Source organism: Ctenocephalides felis, unplaced genomic scaffold, assembly GCF_003426905.1.
Source record: "Ctenocephalides felis isolate EL2017-DRISC unplaced genomic scaffold, ASM342690v1 CF-g0.4_SCAFFOLD_01170, whole genome shotgun sequence".
Classification (NCBI taxonomy): domain Eukaryota; kingdom Metazoa; phylum Arthropoda; class Insecta; order Siphonaptera; family Pulicidae; genus Ctenocephalides; species Ctenocephalides felis.
The window spans coordinates 4881877-4904522 of record NW_020537324.1 but is presented as its reverse complement, the minus strand read 5'-3'; the positions used below and the strand labels follow the sequence as shown (position 1 = coordinate 4904522).

Here is a 22646-nt window from a genome sequence, read left to right as displayed (position 1 = left end):
GAGATGGGTTACCTTTTAAAAGATGTTGTTAAGATTTCATCATCAAAAAATGACCACGTAAAATGAAATATTATGTCTTTTTCTTTATCTAAATTTACATCATTCTATTACAATTTATTTTTTGAGTTTTATAGATCATTTGTACTTGATCATTTCTTGGGCATTTTCAGCAATGAATACTGAAAGATTAATATTGAAAATATTTGGCAGTTTGTCTTTTTCTTCAGCTTTTATTCCTTGGGTTGTATGTCGCAAATATAAAAATATTATTTATTACTGCATCCTTTGATGTCATATTAACAATTATTTTCAACTGTGTCCGAATTTTTGTGTCTGTCGACACCATTGTGCGAAGGTCAAAATACTTTCTTGCTTGTAACCTCGCATTGCGTTATTCGAAAACATTTTCTCTAAACTTGCGACATGTTGAATTGTTGAATTATCATTGAATTAATCGGTATATTTTATTGGTGGTCCATTAATTTATGAAATTTTGTTAAAAAAACTGCGGTTAAGATTAAAAATGCCTGCAAGATTGCACCATCACAAGATGTTTTCAAAATATATTTGTATAGTTGGAAAATTGAATAACTTAGTTATTTTATTAAATATTTCATTGCTCATTCTTAATTCTGATTAATGCAAAAGATTGCATTAAATGCAATGTTTTTTAACCTTCATACTTACAAGTTTACAAACTAGTAGTGCAAACTGGTACTATAAAATAATGAGAAAATATCATTCAATACCATACCAAAGTTGTTTATTTACTACATTTCAAAACCATACAGAATCTGTTGTAGTTTTCTTAATCATAATTTATATCTATCTTATAATTGAAATTCTGCAAATTGAAAATTACAATTTCTAATAAGATTTGCCAAATTGATTATAATTGTATAATGAACCAAGTATGATTTGATGATTGCATTTTTTATCATAACAGTAATTTGCCGCAAATTATCTTTTTTGTTTAGGTGATCAGTTTCGAAAACCGATAACATAATAATTAATAAAAATCTGATGTGTGTAATTTGATAAAACTAATTGAATATTTTGGCAGAATAATAAAATATATATGAGAATAATAAATAGTTTACTTTTATATACTTTTTTGTAATATTAAATTAAAGGCAATTATGCTTCAACTCTTTAATTAACTACCCGTAGGGTAAGTTATAGTAATCGCAAAAAAATCCAAAATGAAATTTTTTATATATCTTTACGGTTGAAAACCTTCTGAATATTTTGGCATACCTTAGAAAAAATGGATTTATGTGTGTATTTATGTGTGTGTGTCTGTATGTGTGTGTGCGTGTATGTGTGTGTGTTCGGATACAAATTTTCGTCAACGATTTCGGGAACACGGATGAAGCGATTTGAATAATTCAAAAAACATTCGATTCGTATTGATAAGGAGACGTGCTTATTAGTTTTTGGCAAAGGCAGGTCTAACCGTTCCGAAGATATGGGGCAAAAAGTGCCAAAAATGGTAACTCAGTTTTTAAAAGAACGGAGCGTCCGATTTGAATAATTCAAAAAACGTTTTACTTGTATTAACAAGATGAAGGTAGGTCTAGCGGTTTCGGAGATCTAATAAAAAAAGTAAAAAAATACCATTTGGCAGTCAAAAATGATCATTAGACATATGCACATCAAATTATCAGATATTTTATAGAGATTTTAACAATATGTATAAACTTTGTTTACATTCCTATGGGTTTCGTACCAGTGTTTATCCGTTAGACGGCGACGCGGCGCTCACGCGCTTTGACATTTTGTTCCTAAGGAGTTAAAGCAGTACGATTGCTTTGAAAAAAAGTTCAGAATTTCCAAAAGATGTCAAAACAAAGAAAACATTTTTTTTTCAAAAAAAAAGTTTTATTCAAAAAAAGTAAATTTTTGTCAAATTCATAGTTTCTCAAAAATCTATTTTTTTCGAAGTAAAATTTTTTTCAAAAATGCTAATCGTTCAAGTAGTTCATAGGTTTTAATAATGTAAATTACTACCTTATTACTTGTCTGATTTTTCTGCTAATAAAAAGTTGTAAATATATGCTGCGTAAAAGTTCTATATGTATCTTTAGAAATTAGTGCAGTATCAAAAAAATATATGTTCAAAAAGAATTGAGATGAAATGAGCTCAAATGCGAGATGGCATATTCTAATGACCTACTAACAAAAACAACGTTCGAAATAGTCGAACCTTTCCCAATTGCGTACTTATGCGTACTTATGAGTAATGCCGGCAAGAGCAAGATCTGTCACATGGTCCTAGACGAACGTACGCAAAACAAAAATATTTTGCCTGAGAAACCTTTAACCCGATTCGTTCACGAATTCGTACCGTGCATGTAGCAGCCAATAGTGCGGTTGGGAACGAGCTCCGCTTATCTTATCGTGCAATTTTGCTGCCGTACAAGGGAGTCGTCGTATGAATGGACAAACGACAAAGGCCTCGTTCACTGCGAGTGAGACCGCACACGATAATTGCACGTGCTAAACAAGAATGGAAATACTGGAAGCCGCGTGCGCGGTACATATTACATCAGTATCGAACCGATAGTGCTATAGAGAAGTTGTGTTTTATGAAATCATCGTTTTCTAGCCTTAACGAAAATGTTTACGAATTAACGAACGAATTTATATTTTTATACGCGAGTGATTTTGTTTACTAGTGTGTGTTTTTGTGTGAATTAATCAAGTGATTAAGATATCAAAGGACAAAGTTTATGGATGGATCCTTCGAAAGGGACCCGCGAAAAGCCGGGGCCCGCAACAACTCCCCCTTCGGCTAAACGTTTGAAGGAACGCGTCAGCTTCTTCGAGAAAATCTTATCATCGGGATCAAATTCGCCGAGTGGAGATGATGGTGTCACCACGACCACCAGGTTCGAAACCACAACCGGACCTTATGTTGAAGAAAGGCGTACTAGAGTTGAGAGTGTGACGAGTCCTGGAAGTCCAACCAGACATGTTACCACCAGGTACGAAACTTCTGGTGGACCTTCCAGGATAAGCATGCAAGATGTTCCAGATGCTAGTGATGTTCAGAGGTTTGAAACTATTGTTGGACCGTCGACTAGAGTTACTACAACAACATACAGAACTGTAACAGGATCAGGTTTTGATATTCCACAAGATGGTCAAAATGTCAAATATGAAACCGTGACAGATCCTGAAGTAATAACTAGATACGAAGGATTACCAAGTGATAGCAACATAACATATCAAACTGTTGAAGGTCCTGTGACTAATGTTACTACTAGGTACATCACCGTGAAGAAGACAATTCCTGTCACCACTCATACTTTTACTACAAAACGTGAAATCGTGACCGGAAAACCTGAGCTACATAGTACCACGCCCACAAAAGTAGAAAGATACACAGAATCCCATGTTGTTCCCAAAGGAACAGTTATCTATGAATCCCGATCACCATCAGGAGCTTCTAGACCAAGCAGTCTAAAACCGGACATAAAGAGTGGTACAGTAACACGTACTACGATTTATAAGGATGATGTACCTCTTGTACATACACCTCAACGACCTACCAGTCTTGACACCAAAACTGGGATACCTCCAAAACATCAAACACCAACTGTTACTACCAGATACATCAAACGGTACGACACTCCTACCGGCAGATATACGACGAGCCCGTCAGGAGACGAAATTGGCACCACATCATATGAAACTGCAGAAAGAGTTGTCGAGGAAGGAGATCTTGCCAGCGGCAATAGAATGGTGACCACTGAAAAAATTACAGTTAGACGTAATGTTCAGGATATTTTGCTTGGTGCGAAAAGTCCTTCGGGAGAGGATTCGGCGTACCAAACTTTGAGAGTTACGAAAAGTTTAGGTGGATCATCGACGTCTTCCAATGTAACTGGAAGATTTCCCTCTGAAGAGAATTTGACGCGTTCAGGAAGTCCTGTGAGATCTGAAAGTCCTGATCAGGATTGGTATCATGATTATAGGAATGCTAGTTTTCAGAGTACGAGGCTTGATGCATTTAGGAGTCGATCGGAATATGACAACCATATTGCCCAAATAAGAGGTATGTTTGTAATATTTACATATAAACTATTTTGAATAAAAAATAATGATAAATTACATTTTATTACGTTTTATTTGAACACCGGCAATCGGCTGCGATAAGAAATCTCTTACGATAACATTTAAACAGCTTCGGCGCATTCATTGATTTAGTTTACTTTTGCTAAAAGCAATCTTAATCAAAACGAATGTTTTGTTTACATTGTTTTAAATTTTATTATTGGCAAATATTTAAGAATTCAAAGAACGTCGCATTTATTGCCAAATATATAAATCTCCTAGTCATAATTGTTTATTCTGATAAGATTATATTGTTATGAATGGATTAATTGGAATTTTGTTTGTAAACAGTTTTATTGGTTCTGGAACGATAGAAATAAAATTCGAAAAGAATAATAAGACTGCAAAGAAAAAGAAAAATTCTTTGAATATCCGAGATTTTTGTAAGATAATAAATACATATTCCTGAATAAATTGCGTTTGAAACTTGAATTGATTGTATGGATACTTTCAATACAAAAATAAACACACCGACATAAACAAAAATTAGAAATTTATCAAAATCCAGATCTTTTAAAATATCAAATAAAATATATATACATACACCTAAAATTGGCATAATTTTTTTACTTATATCATGATTATTTTCTTAGATATACTTTTACAATAAAAATGTTTATTATAGCTTACACAAATATTAATAAAATTATTATTACACAAATAATAATAAAAATTGGTTAAAGAACTTCAATAATCAAATTTGTCATTTGCGAATTTTATAAATCTTTCAAAGGCATATTGACATAATAGCTCGTTAATCAATTTATAAAGTTGTACAAACACTCTCATTAGAAGATTTATTACTGCTGACTGTTTTCATAGCATTTAGTTTCCTAGAACTAACGTGGATATTATTGATTATATCAGCAATTTTTGCGTTACCATTTTTTATTTATATGGGTTTAATTCGAATTACGAAATCATAATAATAACAGAGGGAAAATGTAACATCGATAAGTGAATTAATTACTTAGTAACCCGAATTTCATATCAATTAATTATGAAGTAATATAATTTACAAAACCAGGAATGATGTCAATTATTATTAAGAGAAAATTGTCAAGTAATATTAAGTACTAGAATAAAGCTAGTCGTTTTTCATTCTGAATATACGTCTAATATTATAAGACGTAGATTTTACCCTTGCTAAAACTGAGTTATCTGAAGGGTACCCTTCATTATAAAGCCCTTTTGCGATTATATAATACATTCATCTATATACACACACATATTTATACACATACGCATATATATGTATATGTATGTATAACAGATGATTTAAAAACTTAAATCAAATTAATCAATTTTATATTGCAATAATTATTTAATGTTTAAGTATAGAATTATTTTGAAGCCATGCCAGTAGTTTTTCATTACTTCAATGTTATTCAAGCATCATTTTCTTATAACTTTAGTAGCTACTTTTTTATTCTTTATGGTCACCTCTGTGCATGTGAAAGAAAAGGGCTTTCAAATCATCATTTCTTATTTGACAATAAAATTATGTCTGGCATGGCTCATGTAGAAATTCATAGCGTCAGAAACATATGACTGACATAGCAATTAACGTGTCATAATTATCATATTGCAAAGCTCGATATCAAGCAGCAAGATATCAGATTTCTACTTCAGGTAATAGATCTCAAATATAATTCCAAGTAAAAAATACTAGTCATTTATTATGATAAATGATTAGCGCTTCAGAATTAACAATATATACCACACCAAAATCACTTCTTTCTTTTACAAAATGTCATTTATTACTATTCTTTGAAATTTATTCTTTCAATACTATATCATTAAATAAGGAATAAGAGCGAAACATTATATAAGCTTCACGCTCGACGGATCTTTATTTGTTTTTACAACGACTTGAAACTATCCCATTCAAAAGATGCAGAGTAACAAAAAAGCTCAGACACAAAAACGTTATTAGAAGTATTATATAGAAAAAATATCGCATTCAAGTTGTGAAAGTTCTACATATATCAATTACATACATGTGGTTCGTGTTACTCGACCTAAACCAAGGGCAAACAAACAGTGTAATAGACCCAGAAAATATTAAAGGATACTAGCAAAATATAAGAATTTGAATGAAAAAGTGATTATATTTCTTTTAGGAAATCATGTAAACGTTAAAAGAAAATTGTAAATTTTAAATTCAAATTGTAATTGTAAAAACAATTGGTATTTTGTGTTCATGTGTTCTAAGCCTACAATTAGGAGAAAGCGAGGCCTATGGGTGTCAGAAATTCGTCGCCCAAAGCTTCGAAATTTGTATTTAAAACATAAGCAAATTATTCTTTATTAGTACCTATGAGCTTCAAGCTAATATTTATTCCTACATAACCAAAATGAAGCTTGTGTGATCATATGTTTAAAATATGTTCAATCTTTTCTACCATGGCCCTGGGCTATCCAAATAACTCTCATACTATTAACACACTTGCAAATGCCGTCACAATAATGAAAGGGAAACCAAACAGGTTGAATTTTGTATGAATAGATTTTTGCGCAATTGTGTACATATTAAAAATATTCTTGTGGGCCATACCTATTAATAGAATGAAATAGTAACTTTATGGCATATATTAAATTGACAAAACTGAGAAATGTTTCTTGACTTAATTTAATTTCAACATTTATATATTCAACTTTCAACTTTGATGATGAAAATTACAAATTTTATGGTGAAATATTTAATGTAGATTGATTCAAATGAACAAATATAAATCCTAAAAAAATGTATAAGAAAAACAAAGAACAAAGAAATTGTCAGTAAATTAATTAAATGCTTTTGTAAATAAAAAATGGCATAAACTAAATAACATGAGTAGTTTATTCCAACACATGAGAAAGTAATAACAATTGTGGTGGCGAATGTTCTTAATATTTTCACACTGTTTATGGAATTGATAGTGAATATATTGACATATTTATTTTACTTTTATATTTGACTAGTTCCAGATGCTAATTCAAATGGCATTGGAAAGTTCTGCAAGACATTCACGACAAATCAATAACTAAGTTAAAATGTAATAATTAAATTTTACCATACAGAACTTGTTTGTCTTCTATCTATTTCCATTCCAATTTCTTCCAAACATCTGCGATTATCAATTTGTACCAATTTAGTCTTCGCCGAAAACACAACATATAATATTCATTTTTATGGCCATATGATGATGTCATGTTATGAATGATATATATTATGAGATATTAACACGAGGAACTGCGTTCTTTTTATATATGTACGTTTGTTTTATTCACCGACTCGGCCATGAAATCGATGCTGACCGCCACGAGGGCGGTGTAAACAGGGCGGTGGGGGTTGAATTCGACCTATTTTCAACCCTAAGTTCTAATTCAAGAGACACGTTTATTAGTCACGTGTTCGACTTTCTACTCTATTGGAAAACACTCTATTTGAATTCTATTGGAATTTGGAATGAAAAATCTTGGTAAAAGTTCTCTATTGAATTTTTGATTGAGTGAAGTATGATTTTTAGAAGAATAACCAAGTCGGTTTTATAGATGGCATTCCAAACAGTTGTCATATTTCTATGTGATGAATTTTATTATTGAATTATTAATATTAATAATGTTGAATTTTTCGTAGGGCAAGTGCTATTTTACTTGGACATATTGCTATCTATGTTACCTGGTGTCACTGCTCGTTGACATCAGGCTGCCTAAAGCAGATATCGAAACTAGGACCTCTAATTCAAATCCCATAGTTATAACCACCCATCCGTGGAAGAACTCTAAAAATGATTTAATTTTGTACAAAAAATCTCAAGTCTAGGTTTATTGATTTTACTGTTTTTGTGTACTGATTTGATCTATATATTCAATCAACCGTGTATAGTAGAAGACACATGTTTATTTCAAGCTTTGATTATTGATTTGTAGTGAATGTTTTGCTGTACTTTCTGACTTGTCACCTGAAATAGCATCTGCTACCTTGGAAAATATAAAAATAAAATATCGAATATTACTGAAAATATTTAAAAAAAATCCTTACTACTACTGTTACTACTTTCCAACGTATTAGAACAATATGTCTGTTATTTATTTGTTTTTTATTTCCATATGAATTTAATTGATTTTTTTAATATTGAATAACTATGAGTCTCACAAAGGCATGCCACATAACAGTATGATCGAACAACTTTGCTATTTAATTAATTTTATATAGTAATAATTGTTCAAATCGCCATTGAATCCATTGCCAGAATAACTAAGTAATTGCCACAATCATCTTGATTAGTTTTAAAAGATTGATTTTGTAGACACAGACGGTTCGTGATTCTATGCAATAACTTATATCATTTTTAATCATGTTTAAAGGCTATTTTTGTAATAAAAATCTTATTCCGGTTATTGATTTTCTACTTAAGTTGTAATAAGTAAACGTTCTGCGAAAACTCAATAAGCAGTTGTAAAAGACAATTTATTGTTTGGCAGAGAAAATGAATACAAATTATAATTAACACATAAAATAATATAATTGATAAATAATAATATTATTGATAAATCACTTTGATAAGCGATTGTCGGATATTTGAAAAATTTGTTTAAAAAAAATTGAATTATTGTTGTTTTGAAATTTTACTAACATTTGGCTATAAATTGTTTCAAAGATATAATGATAAAATTGCTTAAAAATCATTATGTTATTATTTATTAAAATTATTCAAATTAGCATATAACTAGTGTGTCGTGTTTTTTATTGATGGCGCCAATTGCCAAGACTTGTTAATATTTTTTATACATATTGATTATAAGCTATAAACCTATTTGTTATAATTTAATGTAAATGATATGGAATAAATATGTTTTTATAATCTTTGCTTATATCATAAATAAGCAATTTCTAATGCACTTAAAACAATTCAGTGACGTCTAATTAAAATTAATCTAAATCTTCTCATTATTTACATTACTGATATCCATTTCTCTTATTAACATGATTTATTTTAGAAAGCGTTTCCAATCTGCTTGTTTTATAAACAAACAGAGTACAATACATAGGTATCCTGTACTTTTTAAACTAATTGAGTAATTAAATATAGGGTTATGATTTAGGATTAGGTAAATGAATTTACCTGTTTAAATTCTCCTAAATTGCAATGGAGGAAACTAGTGTCAATACATTTATTAAGATCCATCAGTAGATCAATAAATAATAATAGATATTTCTTGAGCAGGTCTATCACATATAACAAAATAAAATAAATAAATTTTATATTTAAGCAAAGCTTTTATATTTAAGCAAAGCTTTAATGATTATGGAAAAAGTATGTATGTGTGTGTGTGTATGTGAACAGATTTTTTGCCGTAAATCGACGTTTTCTCGAAAACCGATTTCAAAAAATTTAAAAGCCACTCGATGTATCTCGTTAAGGACTATTTTTTGTCAGTTTTGTGCGATGACCGGCCAAGCCGTTTCTTTATAAATCGCAGAAAAGTGAAAATTTTTTCGTCTACGTTTTAGCCCGCAATTCTGAATCGATTTTGAAAATTCAAAAACCGTTCGAAAGATATTGGTTGGGAATCGTGCTGATTAGTTTTTGGTAGAGATCGGCCGGGCCTTTTCTTGTAATAAAGTTTAAAAAAAAAAAATCGACGATTTTTATGATTATTTTTTTGACGGTAGATACCATAGTCTTCTAGATCATACTAAAATATTAAGGCCCTATGACAACTGGCTTAGCTTCAAAAATTCGTCAAAGTTTGCAAAAATTAGTATGGTCTTTTTGTAAAAGTCAAAAATTAGTATGGCAAAAATTAGAACTTTCATCGACGTTTGCTCAAAAACTCCTGAACCGATTTCAGATATTTAAAAAGCATTTGATGTATCTCGATGAGGATTATCGTTTCTCAGTTTTGTGCGACCATCGGCCGAACCGATTTTAAAAAATCATTAACTGTTCGAAAGATATTAGTTGGGAATGATACTGATTAGTTTTAGGTGAAAATCTACCGATCCGTTTTCTTGTAATTAACTGTTGAAAAAAAAAATTACGCCGATTTTTATGGAACTTTTTTTGGCGATATATGTCATGGTCTTATTGAACTTACTGAATTATTACGGCCTTACGGCATGTAGTTTAAATTTAAAAATTCATCAAAGTTTGAGAAAATGAGTAGTTTTTTTGACGTTTGTTAAAAATAAAATTAGATAATTTAGTTGGTATAACGATAGTGTACTTGAACATAGTAAACCATTAAAGTCTTAGGAAAACTTAAAAATTTGCTTATAGAAAATACTCCGAGTTAACGTGTTCATTCGTTCGTTTGCAATGATGTGTAATAAATCCACTCGAAATACTTATAATCAATCATAAATTAATCTATTTTTTATTGATTAAGTTGATTATTTACACATTTCGGGAAGTTCATGTAACTTGCCTTAAGGCTAAATACCAATACCAACTAGTTTCTTCTTCAGTTTCTCTTCATTTATTTTCTTCATTCATTTCTCTTCATTTGTTTTCTGAATGTTTTTTAAATTATTAAAATCGGTTGATCCGTGTTCCCGAAATCGTCGAAGAAAATTTGTATCCGCACACACACACACATACATGCTTTGAAACGTAAAGATATATAAAAAATTTCATTTTCGATTTTTTTGCGATTACTATAACTTACCCTACGGGACGTTAAAAATTTTATAATACACGATGGCAAATAGTTAGAATAAATCTTGGGAGAAATTTCCTTCGGAAATCGCATAGGCGCCGGCCTATCAGCTGGTCGTGGACGTAGTTCTGTCTGGCATCGATCGTTTTTCCGGCTGCCCACATTCGCTCAACGAGTCACTACATACTGGCCGGCGAGCTGTTCGTTCGGTAAAGTGTCGTGTATTAGGTCATCTAAGTCAGTCGAAGGTCAATACTAATGTCATTATTCTTTGCTGTGTAATATATACCCACTTTAGTAATTATATTATGTTTTTGGTTTTAAGATACGCATTTGTAACATTCTGTTAATTGAATTATTTAAGAGATCATGCGGGTAGAGGGCGAAGGGTAATAGAAACGTATTGTTTCGACCCACGATAATATTGTACGTTTTTATCATTCTCTATAATAATTGTTACAGTACTAACGATGAAGTGTTTCAAATTGCTGTTAAATATCCTTAACAATAAATACAAGCTTGATGAACAATCTGTATTGATTAATTATTTAAAAATCCTATAAAATTAAAAGAAAAATGGTCCTGGGTGATCAGGCAATAATATTTCACTATTTATGATTTTATTACTATATTCCTGAACGTTAGGGGGCGTCCATTAATCACGAGAGGTTTTTAGAGGGAGGGGGGGTTTGACAAAAAATCACGAAATATCACGTGGGAGAGGGAAGGTATAGTAAGATATCACGTTTTTATTTATTTTTTAACTATTTTTTTAAAAAAAGTTCAAACATTTAAAAAAAATTAAAAAAATACAGTTTTTTCACGTAAATAAAAATATACGTGATGTTCGGTGGGGGAGGGGGGTAATTTTGAATATCACCAAATATCACCAAGGGGGGTGGGGGGGCCAAAAATCCTTAAAAACTCGCTCGTGTGATTAATGGATGCCCCCTTATGAAGAATTTCATACACATTTCTCAATTATTGCTCTCTCTTACTCGACAGAAAATTCTACAAATATTTTTATAGAGAATGTTTAAAATGGAATCCAAATATTTTTTAGATTTTTGTCATATCTTAAAACTATTATTTTTTTGTAAAATTCTTATCGTATTTTGTATTTTATAAATTCTTATCATAGCTTCATTGCTTGTTACGAATTCTAGTGTAAATGACATCATCCCTAAAATTATATCTGACTAAACATTATGCTCGTAGTAACTGCTTCAATTTGATAACCTTTAAACATGCGATTTTTATTCGATTTGAAAGACAAAAATCTTATGAAATTTATATTAAATTGTAATTGATTTAAATACTTAGTTTTTCTGAACAATTTTATGAATCTTACTTACTACATATGATAGAAATAATTATTAAAATCTAAAACATAACTAATTAATTAATATTTAACAATTTATCAAGGCAATTGGAATTAAACTTAAAATATTTTATATTGCATTATTAAATTGCTTTTACACGCATGGTTTTTAATTTATTTAAAAGGAATAATTTCATGATATTTATAATGAAATCAAAATTACATGTATATCAATATTGTTATTTTGTGTGAGCTGTATTGGAACCCTATTTAACATATGAAAGAAAAAATAATAATTAAAATCAAAGGCACAATTGTTAAAATAATATTTTGACTTAAAAATAGTTGCTCAATGTATTATTTGAGTAAATTGGCATTTTCACGGTAGTTTTATGCAGTATATAAATATTAACACCCATGATGTCTGATAATTATTTTTATGTCACTTTTTTGTTACAATTCGATAACCTAGCAATTTGTTAACAGCATCCAAAAGTGGATCAATATACAGATAATATTCAACATCAAGGAATAAACGCCGAGTTTTAAGTGGGACGATTATTATGCAATATAGATAAGTGCAGTTAGAGATATTATTTTATTTAAATATTTTTCGACCTTGGATTTTGATTAGTATCATAGTGTGTCATCGCTATTGAAAACGAAAATTTTAAATTTGCAAACGTAATTAGTGGCTTTTAACATTTGGAAATTTTTTGACAGCACATTTGACATTTTTGTTAATTTTTGTGTAAATATTTGATTGCTATACAATAACTTGAAGATAATTGACTACAATTACGGATACATAAATAGAAATATGAATATTTACATAATGGTTTAGGATTAAACGTTTGCAAGGGTAATGCAAGAAAATGATGACATTATAATTTTTATAAGCAAAATATTAAATTGTGCAAAAATATTAGTTTCACAAAGATTAATAAATTGCGTTGGCTAGTTCACATTGTCAAGATTTAAACATCTTCCATTCATAACAGAATCAATCATAAAATCATTACCTATTATCATCATGTATGATAAATTATGATTCTAAATGCAAGTGGGCCGAACTTAATAAGAAACATTTGTATTCCTGGTTATGTTTTCCATTAAGGACTCGTTTGGATAAGAAATGACAGGATGATGAACGAGAATGAATGAATCATTCGTAGAAAAATCTAGTGAAGATCATTACTTTTAGCAGTGTTGCTCAATTATTGTTAAAATCCAATTTAAAAAGAATTAAGATTTTTTCCCCGTTGGGCTATAATTTTTGGTTGCGCAGATTAGCGTGAAGCTGTAAAAATCCATTCCAGTTTTTCTCGTCGTCTGTTTGCGATCGTTAAATTTTATATCAGGCAATAATTCCGGTTTTGTAAAAATGGAATTCCTGGAACAATATCACAAGATATCTCTTATATAACAACATTTATAATATCCACACCCACAATGTGTTTTATATATGGTTATTATCATTGCGAGTACATCGCGATTCTTTTGTATCTTGACGCAAGTTGGTTGTGTAGCACAATGTCACTTTAAAATTTATGATAATCGAATCGCGTAAATGGGTCGAAGAACTTTTAATTTTGTACACGTTGGAACCTTGAAAAAATAAGAACAATGCAATTTGCTGTAGCATTTTGGGTTTTAAATTCAATTTCATACTTATCATTGAATTTAGCATTAATTATTCAAAATTATATTCAGCTCATAAATTTGCAAATCGATCAGTTTGGAGGCAGGCACTTCATAAAAAAACATTTTACTTAAGAATGCATTCTTGGTTACAGGCATGAATTTTATGTGATTTTAGAAGGCTATAAAAAAGCAAACAATAATTTTACTATATTTTTTACAGTATTAATAAATGTTTTGAGATTATGTAAGGAAAATAAGAATTAAGAATAGTTATAAAGTTTTTAGAAGATGATGAAGTGGAGAGCCTAAAAAAATTGACACTTGACCATACCTTTGATTTAAGCCCTCTAAATGATCTGAAGAGAGAAAAAAATATATTATTAATCTAGAATAATATCGCCATTGTATGAACTATATGCGGACAAGTTAAATTGATTTTAAGTACATTTTTTGATATTCTCGATTTTTTTTAAAAAATAGTAAAAATCAAAATTTGGGGATGACCGTAATTCATGTTGAAGAAAAGTCTATAAAAAAGACCCTGTAAAAATTTTAAGGGAATCGGTTCAGTAGAAGTTGGGAAATTTAATAAATAAATAAATAAATAAATATCTTCAAATCTGCATATCTTCAAAGAGATATGCAGACTAAGATTTAACCATACATACACTCCGTTTCACCTGAGTAGAATTGGGATCAATATCGATCCTAATTGCTATTGCTTAGGTGGAGCGACTAGGGCGGATGCTAGCACGCCATTACGGGTTGCAAACAATGAGAAAAGCCTAGGCAAGAACTATAGGAGAGAGATAGTAAGGCAAAAGCCAATTTTATAACATTATTGACAATGTACGTGTATACAACAAATAAATAATAAAAAAGAGATGTATTTTTGTATATGAATATGAAAATATATTTATATTGATGTCTAAAATCTTAGAAGTGCTCACTTTGCAATTTTATTTATCCATAATTGTTGTTTTTACTTATCATGATCTTCGGAAGTACTTTAGAATTCTAAAAACAAAAGAACAAAATTCCATTATACCCCTGCATACTATAATTTTTCCTGGAGTACATGTCAGTTATCTCATCCGAAAGTTTTTCCCGAAGTTTCCATTTTCTGGTACGTTATGGTACAAGTCTTGAGCAAAGTACACGCGCTTCCTGTTGACCTAGATGTCTCCGCCTGCATCAAGAAACTGCACAAAGATTGTTCACCCTCTTGGCAAAGGATGAAGACGATAGAAATGATGACAAATGGGTACTAAAACTATCTAAATATCGCGTGTTCGACATGAATAATACGATACATGTCGTAAATGAGAGCATAAAGTAAATAATTTGTAAAGGAAAAAAAACGCAAAGACCTGAATGCGTGGTTTTGTCAAATCGGGATTTTTATTAAGCGTATCCAAAAAAAGATTAAGTAGCTTCGATTAGGACGTTGACATGTGGTATATCTAGATTTGGTTGGGATATAATTTACATGCAAATCTGGAGTTATCGATAACTCCAGACCAAAGTAAGCAAATATAAAATGGGCAATAAAATTTGGGTGACGTATTGGCGATAAACTAGTTTAGCCTTATAGATCAAATAAAGATGTAACTTTATCGACAGCATTTACATCATCCTAAAATATACCAAACAATATTATTCGTAAATAAAATTACTGATGCAAGTAACTAGTAACCCTATCCACTCGCGAATTGCGAGATTTATATGCATTTTGCCGCTGGAGCGGCGGCATCCGAGTGGAAAGGATAATATAATTAGTTTATGACCGTTTGCGACTTGTAAATTTATGATTATAATATCATTTTGAATAATTAATTGTCGCTGCCAAAATTTCTGAATATACTAAACTAGATGTTAGTTACATTTTGCCCTAAGGCAAATTGCATGCATTACCCTATTGTCATCAATCAATAAGAATTGAGATTAACAACTTTTTAAATTTTGATAGAATTTTGAAATATTGACTCTTATTCCAAACCTTTATGAATTTTCATAATTATCCACTTTCGTCCAATATTTTATTTCTATTTTTTCTCTAGCAGTATTGCATAATAATTTGCGGTTTTAATTTAAAACAAATCTAAAAGTTTGACTGTATGACTATTTTTGGAATCTTGTTCATTATTTGCTTCAAACTTCCGCAGTTTGAATATTTGTAATTTAATTAGCAAGTCGTTCCTAAAGCAAAAGTAAGCATGGAAGTATTGTATTATTATTATATGTAAAGAATTTTGTTTAATACATATTTCTTATTGTACTTTTCTGTTTACATACATTATTATTTTAATTCGTAAATTCTTTTAATAGTGCATATATGAATCATTATAGTATTAAATTGTTGTTATGTGAAATTTTGCATTTATTCGCCAAACAAATTGAAAACGTTTTGCAGTTTACCCATATTTTAAATTCATCCATGTTTTTATGTGAATTTTATTCTGTGAAATTTAAGGTAGTTTTTTTATACTGCCAATTATCTCACATTATTCGTTTAAACTTATCATTAAACTTTACAAATTATTCTTGTCTTTTAGTTAAGTATACAAGTTTTTATAAATGTTTATTTTCTGTTACAGATGAGCAAGAGCGCGTGCAGAAGAAGACCTTCGTGAATTGGATTAATTCGTATCTGTCCAAGGTAAACAAGTTCTTATTCCAAAAATATTTCTCTCATTCAATTTGCACATTGGAGAATTTTTTTTGTCGATTTTTTCTGTCTTTGGCCCGTGCATATTTTTTTCAGAACGTCGCGTCTGATGGCATTACGTGACTTTCGATTTTTATCCAACGAACTTATTGGATATTTTCAGTAAAGTAATAATTTAATAATAGTTTTATTTTTATATTTTATAATGATTAATATTAATATATTGAAATTTATGTGTTCAAATACATTCCTACCCTGAAGAAATTAACATGTTGAAAGCTCAAAACTTTTCTACCTCGTAGAATTATCTTTCTTGAATTACATTCTGCTTGCAACTTTGTTGGAATAAGTTAATATGATTTATTTCTTCTTTATATTATTGTGCATTTCTTGTGTTTTATGGACTTTATTATTTATGAATGGTAGAATGGTATCTTATACATTTGCAGATTTTCATTTTAGTACAGAACTAAATAATATATTTCAGGATTAATGTGCAAAGCATGTGCACGCCATAGATAGCCATGTTTAATGTATCAAATATTGTTTTTTTTAACTTATAATAAAAGATGTTAGGCTTAGTAAAACAGAACTTCATTTTTACTCGAGCAATTTTATGGTCAAGAATAAAGTAAAATTATTTTACAAGTTGGATAAAAACAATTTTTTGTGTTATCAAAATTTGGCATTTTTTGGGATCCTTATCTTCATTCTGACTAACTTTTTTTGAATATTATCTAGAAATATTGCATTTTCGTTTAAGCATACATACTTTTAATTGTTGCTAGCTTAGAACAAACGTGAAAAATATATTTTTTGTGATGATTGTTTTTAAGAAAACTTAAGTCACTCAAGTTTTTGGTGGAGTAATTTGCATGAAAATTATTAAGAGAATTTGCATCTTCCTACAAATGCATTATGGCTTACTGTTTTAATTTATTGCTGGTTCTATACAAATGTCGAGGTAAAATACATTTTCTTCAATGATTGATTTACGAAGCAGTTATTTGAAACAAGTTTTTTGACTTCACTTATGTTGCATTGAATGGAATATCATAACAATCTGGCATTATTCATTATTATATTATATTACTATATTATTATATACATATTAGTACGTATGTTTATAACTTTTTTTGATATTTATAGCGAGTTCCACCGCTTCGGGTAGACGATTTGATCAACGATTTAAAAGATGGCACAAAACTTCTTGCTCTTCTTGAAGTGCTTTCCGGAGAAAAACTGGTAAGAGTTGGAAATGAAATTATTTTTTGTATAATTTAATTTGTAATATTCACAGCTATTTGATTTTGTAAGAATAACTGAGTTATATTTGTAATCTGGGACAAGAGAGAAAATTGCAAGCGAAATTAAACTTAACTGATTTGACTTGCTTCATAATAATTTATTTAATAGAATTTTGTAGTATGAGTGTAACAAATATTAATTTTGTAAATTAGAACACAACATTGACTTCTACATTTAAAAATTTAAAAGTGACAAAAATTAAGTTGCTTTTCTATTTTATATTCCTTATATAAAGAAATATAAAAATGGCAAAGATTAAAATGGGAAAAGTAAGGTTATTTACCAGTATGTTTGGAGAAATCGCTCATAGGATTTTAGTTTATTTAAATAAGAGGCTATGATTTTTTGAGGTTATAATTAAGCTTTTTTAAGATTTTAATTTAATTTTTTTCCAGCCCGTGGAGAGGAGCAGGGTTTTGAGGAGACCGCACTTTTTGAGCAATGCCAATACTGCCCTTCAATTTTTGGCCTCACGGCGCATCAAGCTGGTCAACATCAATGCAGCCGATCTGGTGGACGGGAGACCACCAGTTGTGCTCGGGCTGATATGGACAATCATTTTGTATTTCCAGGTAAAATTTATTTGTAACATGTTTTGTAAATATATGACTCAATACTTAAATCTAGAAACTATAATTCGTGATTTCCTATAAATTACTTTAAAATTAGCTAAATTGCGTTGATCAAATTGACAAAAATAATGATTTCACAAGCGCGATTTAATCTTTCTTTGATAGCAAAATTATGCAATGCCTAATAATATATAATCTGATCAATTAAAGGTGTTAGTCATAAACCTCCAGAGGCATTATTACAATCAAGGATAAATAGTATTAAATTAAAATTGATTTATAGCCACTTGAATAATGTTACATTAGATTTACTCCATATCTTAATGCTATATAAGTAATAATTGTCTTTGGCTGACTGTAAAATATATGAAACATGATAAAAAAATCTTCAATACTCACTCTAGACCAAAATTTCTATTTCTTTTATCATTGTGCAAATTTTATATTATTCTGTAAGAAGCTTGTCTTTGATTGTCTTTGGTTTCTCTACATCACACAGTAGATGTATATTTTTATCATTTGGCATATAAATCGATAAAATCAGTGATTTATATTTCATTTATCTTATATGCAAAATGATAGTGTGTTAAAAGCTTAATTATGTACGTAAAATTGCACAGTATTTATCTGTACTATATTTAACTTTTTTCAAACAAGCTTCGCAATAAGGATTTTTCATATTTTGATGAAAAGGTTAGTATTATAGATACTTGTATGTATTAATATTGCAATTTAAAGTCATGTTCAAGAACTGCACTATGCACAGTAATTTTAACAATAGTATTATTTTTTTATTGAATCATTAGACATGGAGAAATTTTGAGAAAAAACTGTATTTTTGGTCTGTAATTGTATAGTGCAGTGTTTGAATTGATTACTTTTGCATGCAACTTTAATTTGTTCAACAATTATTTCTACATTAATCCGTATAGCTGTAAAAAGCTTATTTGTACAAATGTAAATAAATTTTAATTACTTTCTCGAAAGAGGTCTGACATTGTTGCTCAAAATGGGATAAATAATTGGCAGGTTAAATCAATCGGAGATTATTGGGATATAACAGAAGCACACACTGAGAATGTTTTAGAGGAATCGAAAAATACGGTAGTTCTTGTTTATTAAATTCTTCGTTTTGTAAATAAAAGGTCATCAGGTGCAGTGTATGTCGTCTGATAGTCGCTGTGTAAATTGTCTATAGTTGGTGGTAGAATTGGAGACGACGGAGATTTTACTTCAACCGTTTTCATATATTCAAAAATCATTTATAGATCATTTTATGTGCAAATAAGGCTTCATAATGAAACACTTTTGCTTTCGTATTTTTTAAACGTCATGTGCAAATACGATATCGTTATTTTGCAAATCATTTTCATTTTTTCGTTCATTCAGTTATAGATGCAAAGTGATTTTATAATTATGTGTATACATATAATTTTAGCACATTTGGAAAAAGGGATGAATATTCACAAGACAGAATATTTTGTTTGGTTAGGTAGTGTGATTATAATATATGTTAGCATTTTACAATATCATTGAATTCATGAAGAATTTTCTTGTTTGGCGAAAAGAATCTCATCATTACATTCCAAACATCAATAAGTCTTCTAATAATTAATTCTGGAATAACGTTGCTTAAATCATATCGATCAATATATATAATTGTACTGAATATAATTTGTTATTCAAATAAAATTTTACCAAATTAAGTCAATTGTTCTGTCTCATCTTAGTTAGTTTTCGCCATTCACTTGCGTCGAACATCAATCTTTTACCATGTGTTTGTATTTATGTGTTTGTATATATATAGAACTTTCCAAGTGGTTACTTCTACTCGAACTTGATTAATTTGCTGATATATAACTTCGTTGTATTTGCAACAGATCGAGGAGAACACTCGTGCCTTGGAATATCTGGGCCATCATTTCGGAGGCTCGGCTAGTTCTTTGGAGAGCATGGGCACGGCCAGTTCTTCGGATGCGAAAAAAGAAAAATGGAAGCAAGGAGCCAGGAAGACCTTGTTGCAGTGGGTCACTAATGCATTGCCAAAGTAAGATTATAAATAAATAAATTTATAGATACCTTATATAACTTCATCTGGATAAAAGACAAACGTGAAATTACATAATGGTGTTAGTGCAATATATCAGTGTTTAGAAAAGTTGGTGAAATGTAGTGACTATGTTTAAAAATTATTATGATAATAACCGATTACATACGTATTATTTAAAAAAGACACTAATTTGCTCTAGTGGACATTTTCAATCGTGCATTATTTGAAGTTATAAATAGATAGTCTATTCATGAATGTATAGTACTGATCCTAATATTTTTCAAATCTAATTTATTGTTTCAATTTTATAGGGATTCTGGAATCGAAGTACGCGACTTTGGACCAAGTTGGCGTGACGGTGTTGCCTTTTTGGCAATCATCGATGCCATCAAAGCGAATCTTGTCAATTTAGAGCAAATGAGAGCTGCTTCTAATAGACAACGTTTAGAAACTGCTTTTGACGTTGCTGAAAATCAGCTAGGTATTGCGAGATTGCTGGATGCCGAGGATGTGGATGTAGATAAACCAGATGAGAAGTCTATTATGACATATGTTGCACAGTTCCTGCACAAGTATCCTGAACCGAAGGTAGTTTTATGTATTATATTATTTATTTTTCAATATTGCATAAAACATTTTTTTTTAATTTTTGAGTTGCGTTTGCAACTGATCATTGATAAATTTTTCTGAATTTGATTGTTTATTTTTCAGAGTTCCGGTCTGGACGCTACTTCTATAATCCAAAAGGATTATAGAGATTTATCTGAGTGGTTGCTCGAAAAAACCAATCATCTAGGAACAATGATAAAAACAAATACTTTACCTCAAAAATATTCAGAATATGAGGCTTATAAAGCACAAGTAGATGGACGCGAAGCGCTGTACAAGAAATTGAAAGCACTAATCGATTCCCATGGTTTCGCTGCTATAAGCGAATCATCATGGAAGGAAATAGATAGATTATGGAAACTTCTTCAGTACCAACTGCGCCAGTGGCTATGGCAATTAGATTCTCGCATTCCAGGAGGACTTGCCAAAGTCGGTGAATGGCTTGCAAAAGCTGAGCAGTTGATTTATCACGATGATGTTCCCACTATCATGAATGAGGAAACAGCTACCATAATAAGCAGAAAACTAGAAGAACATAAACAATTCTTCGCTGATTTGCCAATTGTGATAGATAAATTTGAAAAAGCAAAACTTTGCGAAGCAGATAATTTACCACCGTCTCAACTCCGTAATATGGAAATGCGACTACGGGATGTTGAACCAAAAGCTGTACAACGACGTATACGATTGAAATTCTTAGAACACAAATGTTGCCTTATTGCCTTTTTGCATTTGACTGAAATGAAACTTAAAGCCTGGACGGTAAAATACGGCAGAGAAGAAAAAGTTCAACAACTGTTGGAACAGTATCGTAATTTTGTATCTAGAAATAAAATCTTTCAAGAATTTTCAAAAGCTTATCAGGATATGCAACAGGTCGTAGAAGAGTACAAGAGAGACGGCATGATTGATAAAAAGGAGTGCGCGGACGTTGATCGTTTTATGCGCGATACGGCGGAAAGATGGAAAGGAGTTTCTATGGAACTGAGATGCGTCCAAAGCATGTTGGAAGAAGTTGTTTCTTACTGGAAACGTTGGACGCAATTAGCCAAGGAATTTGAAGATTGGCTGGACAAAGCTGAAGCACACACGCGTCTTTCTGATGATGAAAGAATGGAATTTTTCCAAGATATAAGTGTCTGGAAAGAGAAATACCAACTTCTGAGTGACACTGTAAGCTTTTTAGTAGCCACATGCGAAGATAACGTTTCTCAGGAACTGCACGATCGATTTGGTAGAATGACTTCAAGGTGGGATCAACTATTCAAAGATGTTCAACAATATATGCATGCTGGAGATATATTACGTAACCGCAAGGATTACAGATTTGGAGTTGAACGATTAAGTGCTTGGCTAAGAAACGCTGAAAATGTTTTAGAGTCCCACCAACTAAGCACCACAGAAAAAATTAAAGCTTATGGGGCACAAATTCAACAAATACAAAATGAAATTGATGAAATTGAAGATCTATTTAAGAATATTAGTAAAGCCTTCCAATCATTAATTCAAGATTTATCAAGGGACGAAGTTGACAAAATGATGAATACTTTGAAAAGAGAAAAGGAAGCTTTAGTAAGAGTACGAGCTTTGATACCAATGAAACTAAATTTATTCCATCAGTTATTAGTTCAGCAAGAATCTTTGGAAGCTGGACAAAAAGAAATTCATCAATGGTTGGATGAAGCAGAAAAGTTGTTGAGTTTCATT

General features: G+C 30.4%; 1 protein-coding gene across 1 annotated transcript in view; it reads left to right on the top strand.

Annotated features, from left to right (window-relative positions):
* The first annotated feature begins 2497 nt into the window (after window positions 1-2497).
* Window positions 2498-22646, top strand: part of LOC113366070 (nesprin-1-like) — a 21121-nt gene continuing 972 nt past the window's right edge. The window contains exons 1-8 of the mRNA XM_026607622.1: window positions 2498-4060; window positions 16330-16391; window positions 17550-17645; window positions 18104-18280; window positions 19268-19384; window positions 20161-20327; window positions 20642-20918; window positions 21042-22630. Coding sequence (XP_026463407.1) covers window positions 2737-4060; window positions 16330-16391; window positions 17550-17645; window positions 18104-18280; window positions 19268-19384; window positions 20161-20327; window positions 20642-20918; window positions 21042-22630 — 3809 coding nt within the window. The 5' untranslated portion in view covers window positions 2498-2736. The remainder of the gene's footprint in view (window positions 4061-16329; window positions 16392-17549; window positions 17646-18103; window positions 18281-19267; window positions 19385-20160; window positions 20328-20641; window positions 20919-21041; window positions 22631-22646) is intronic.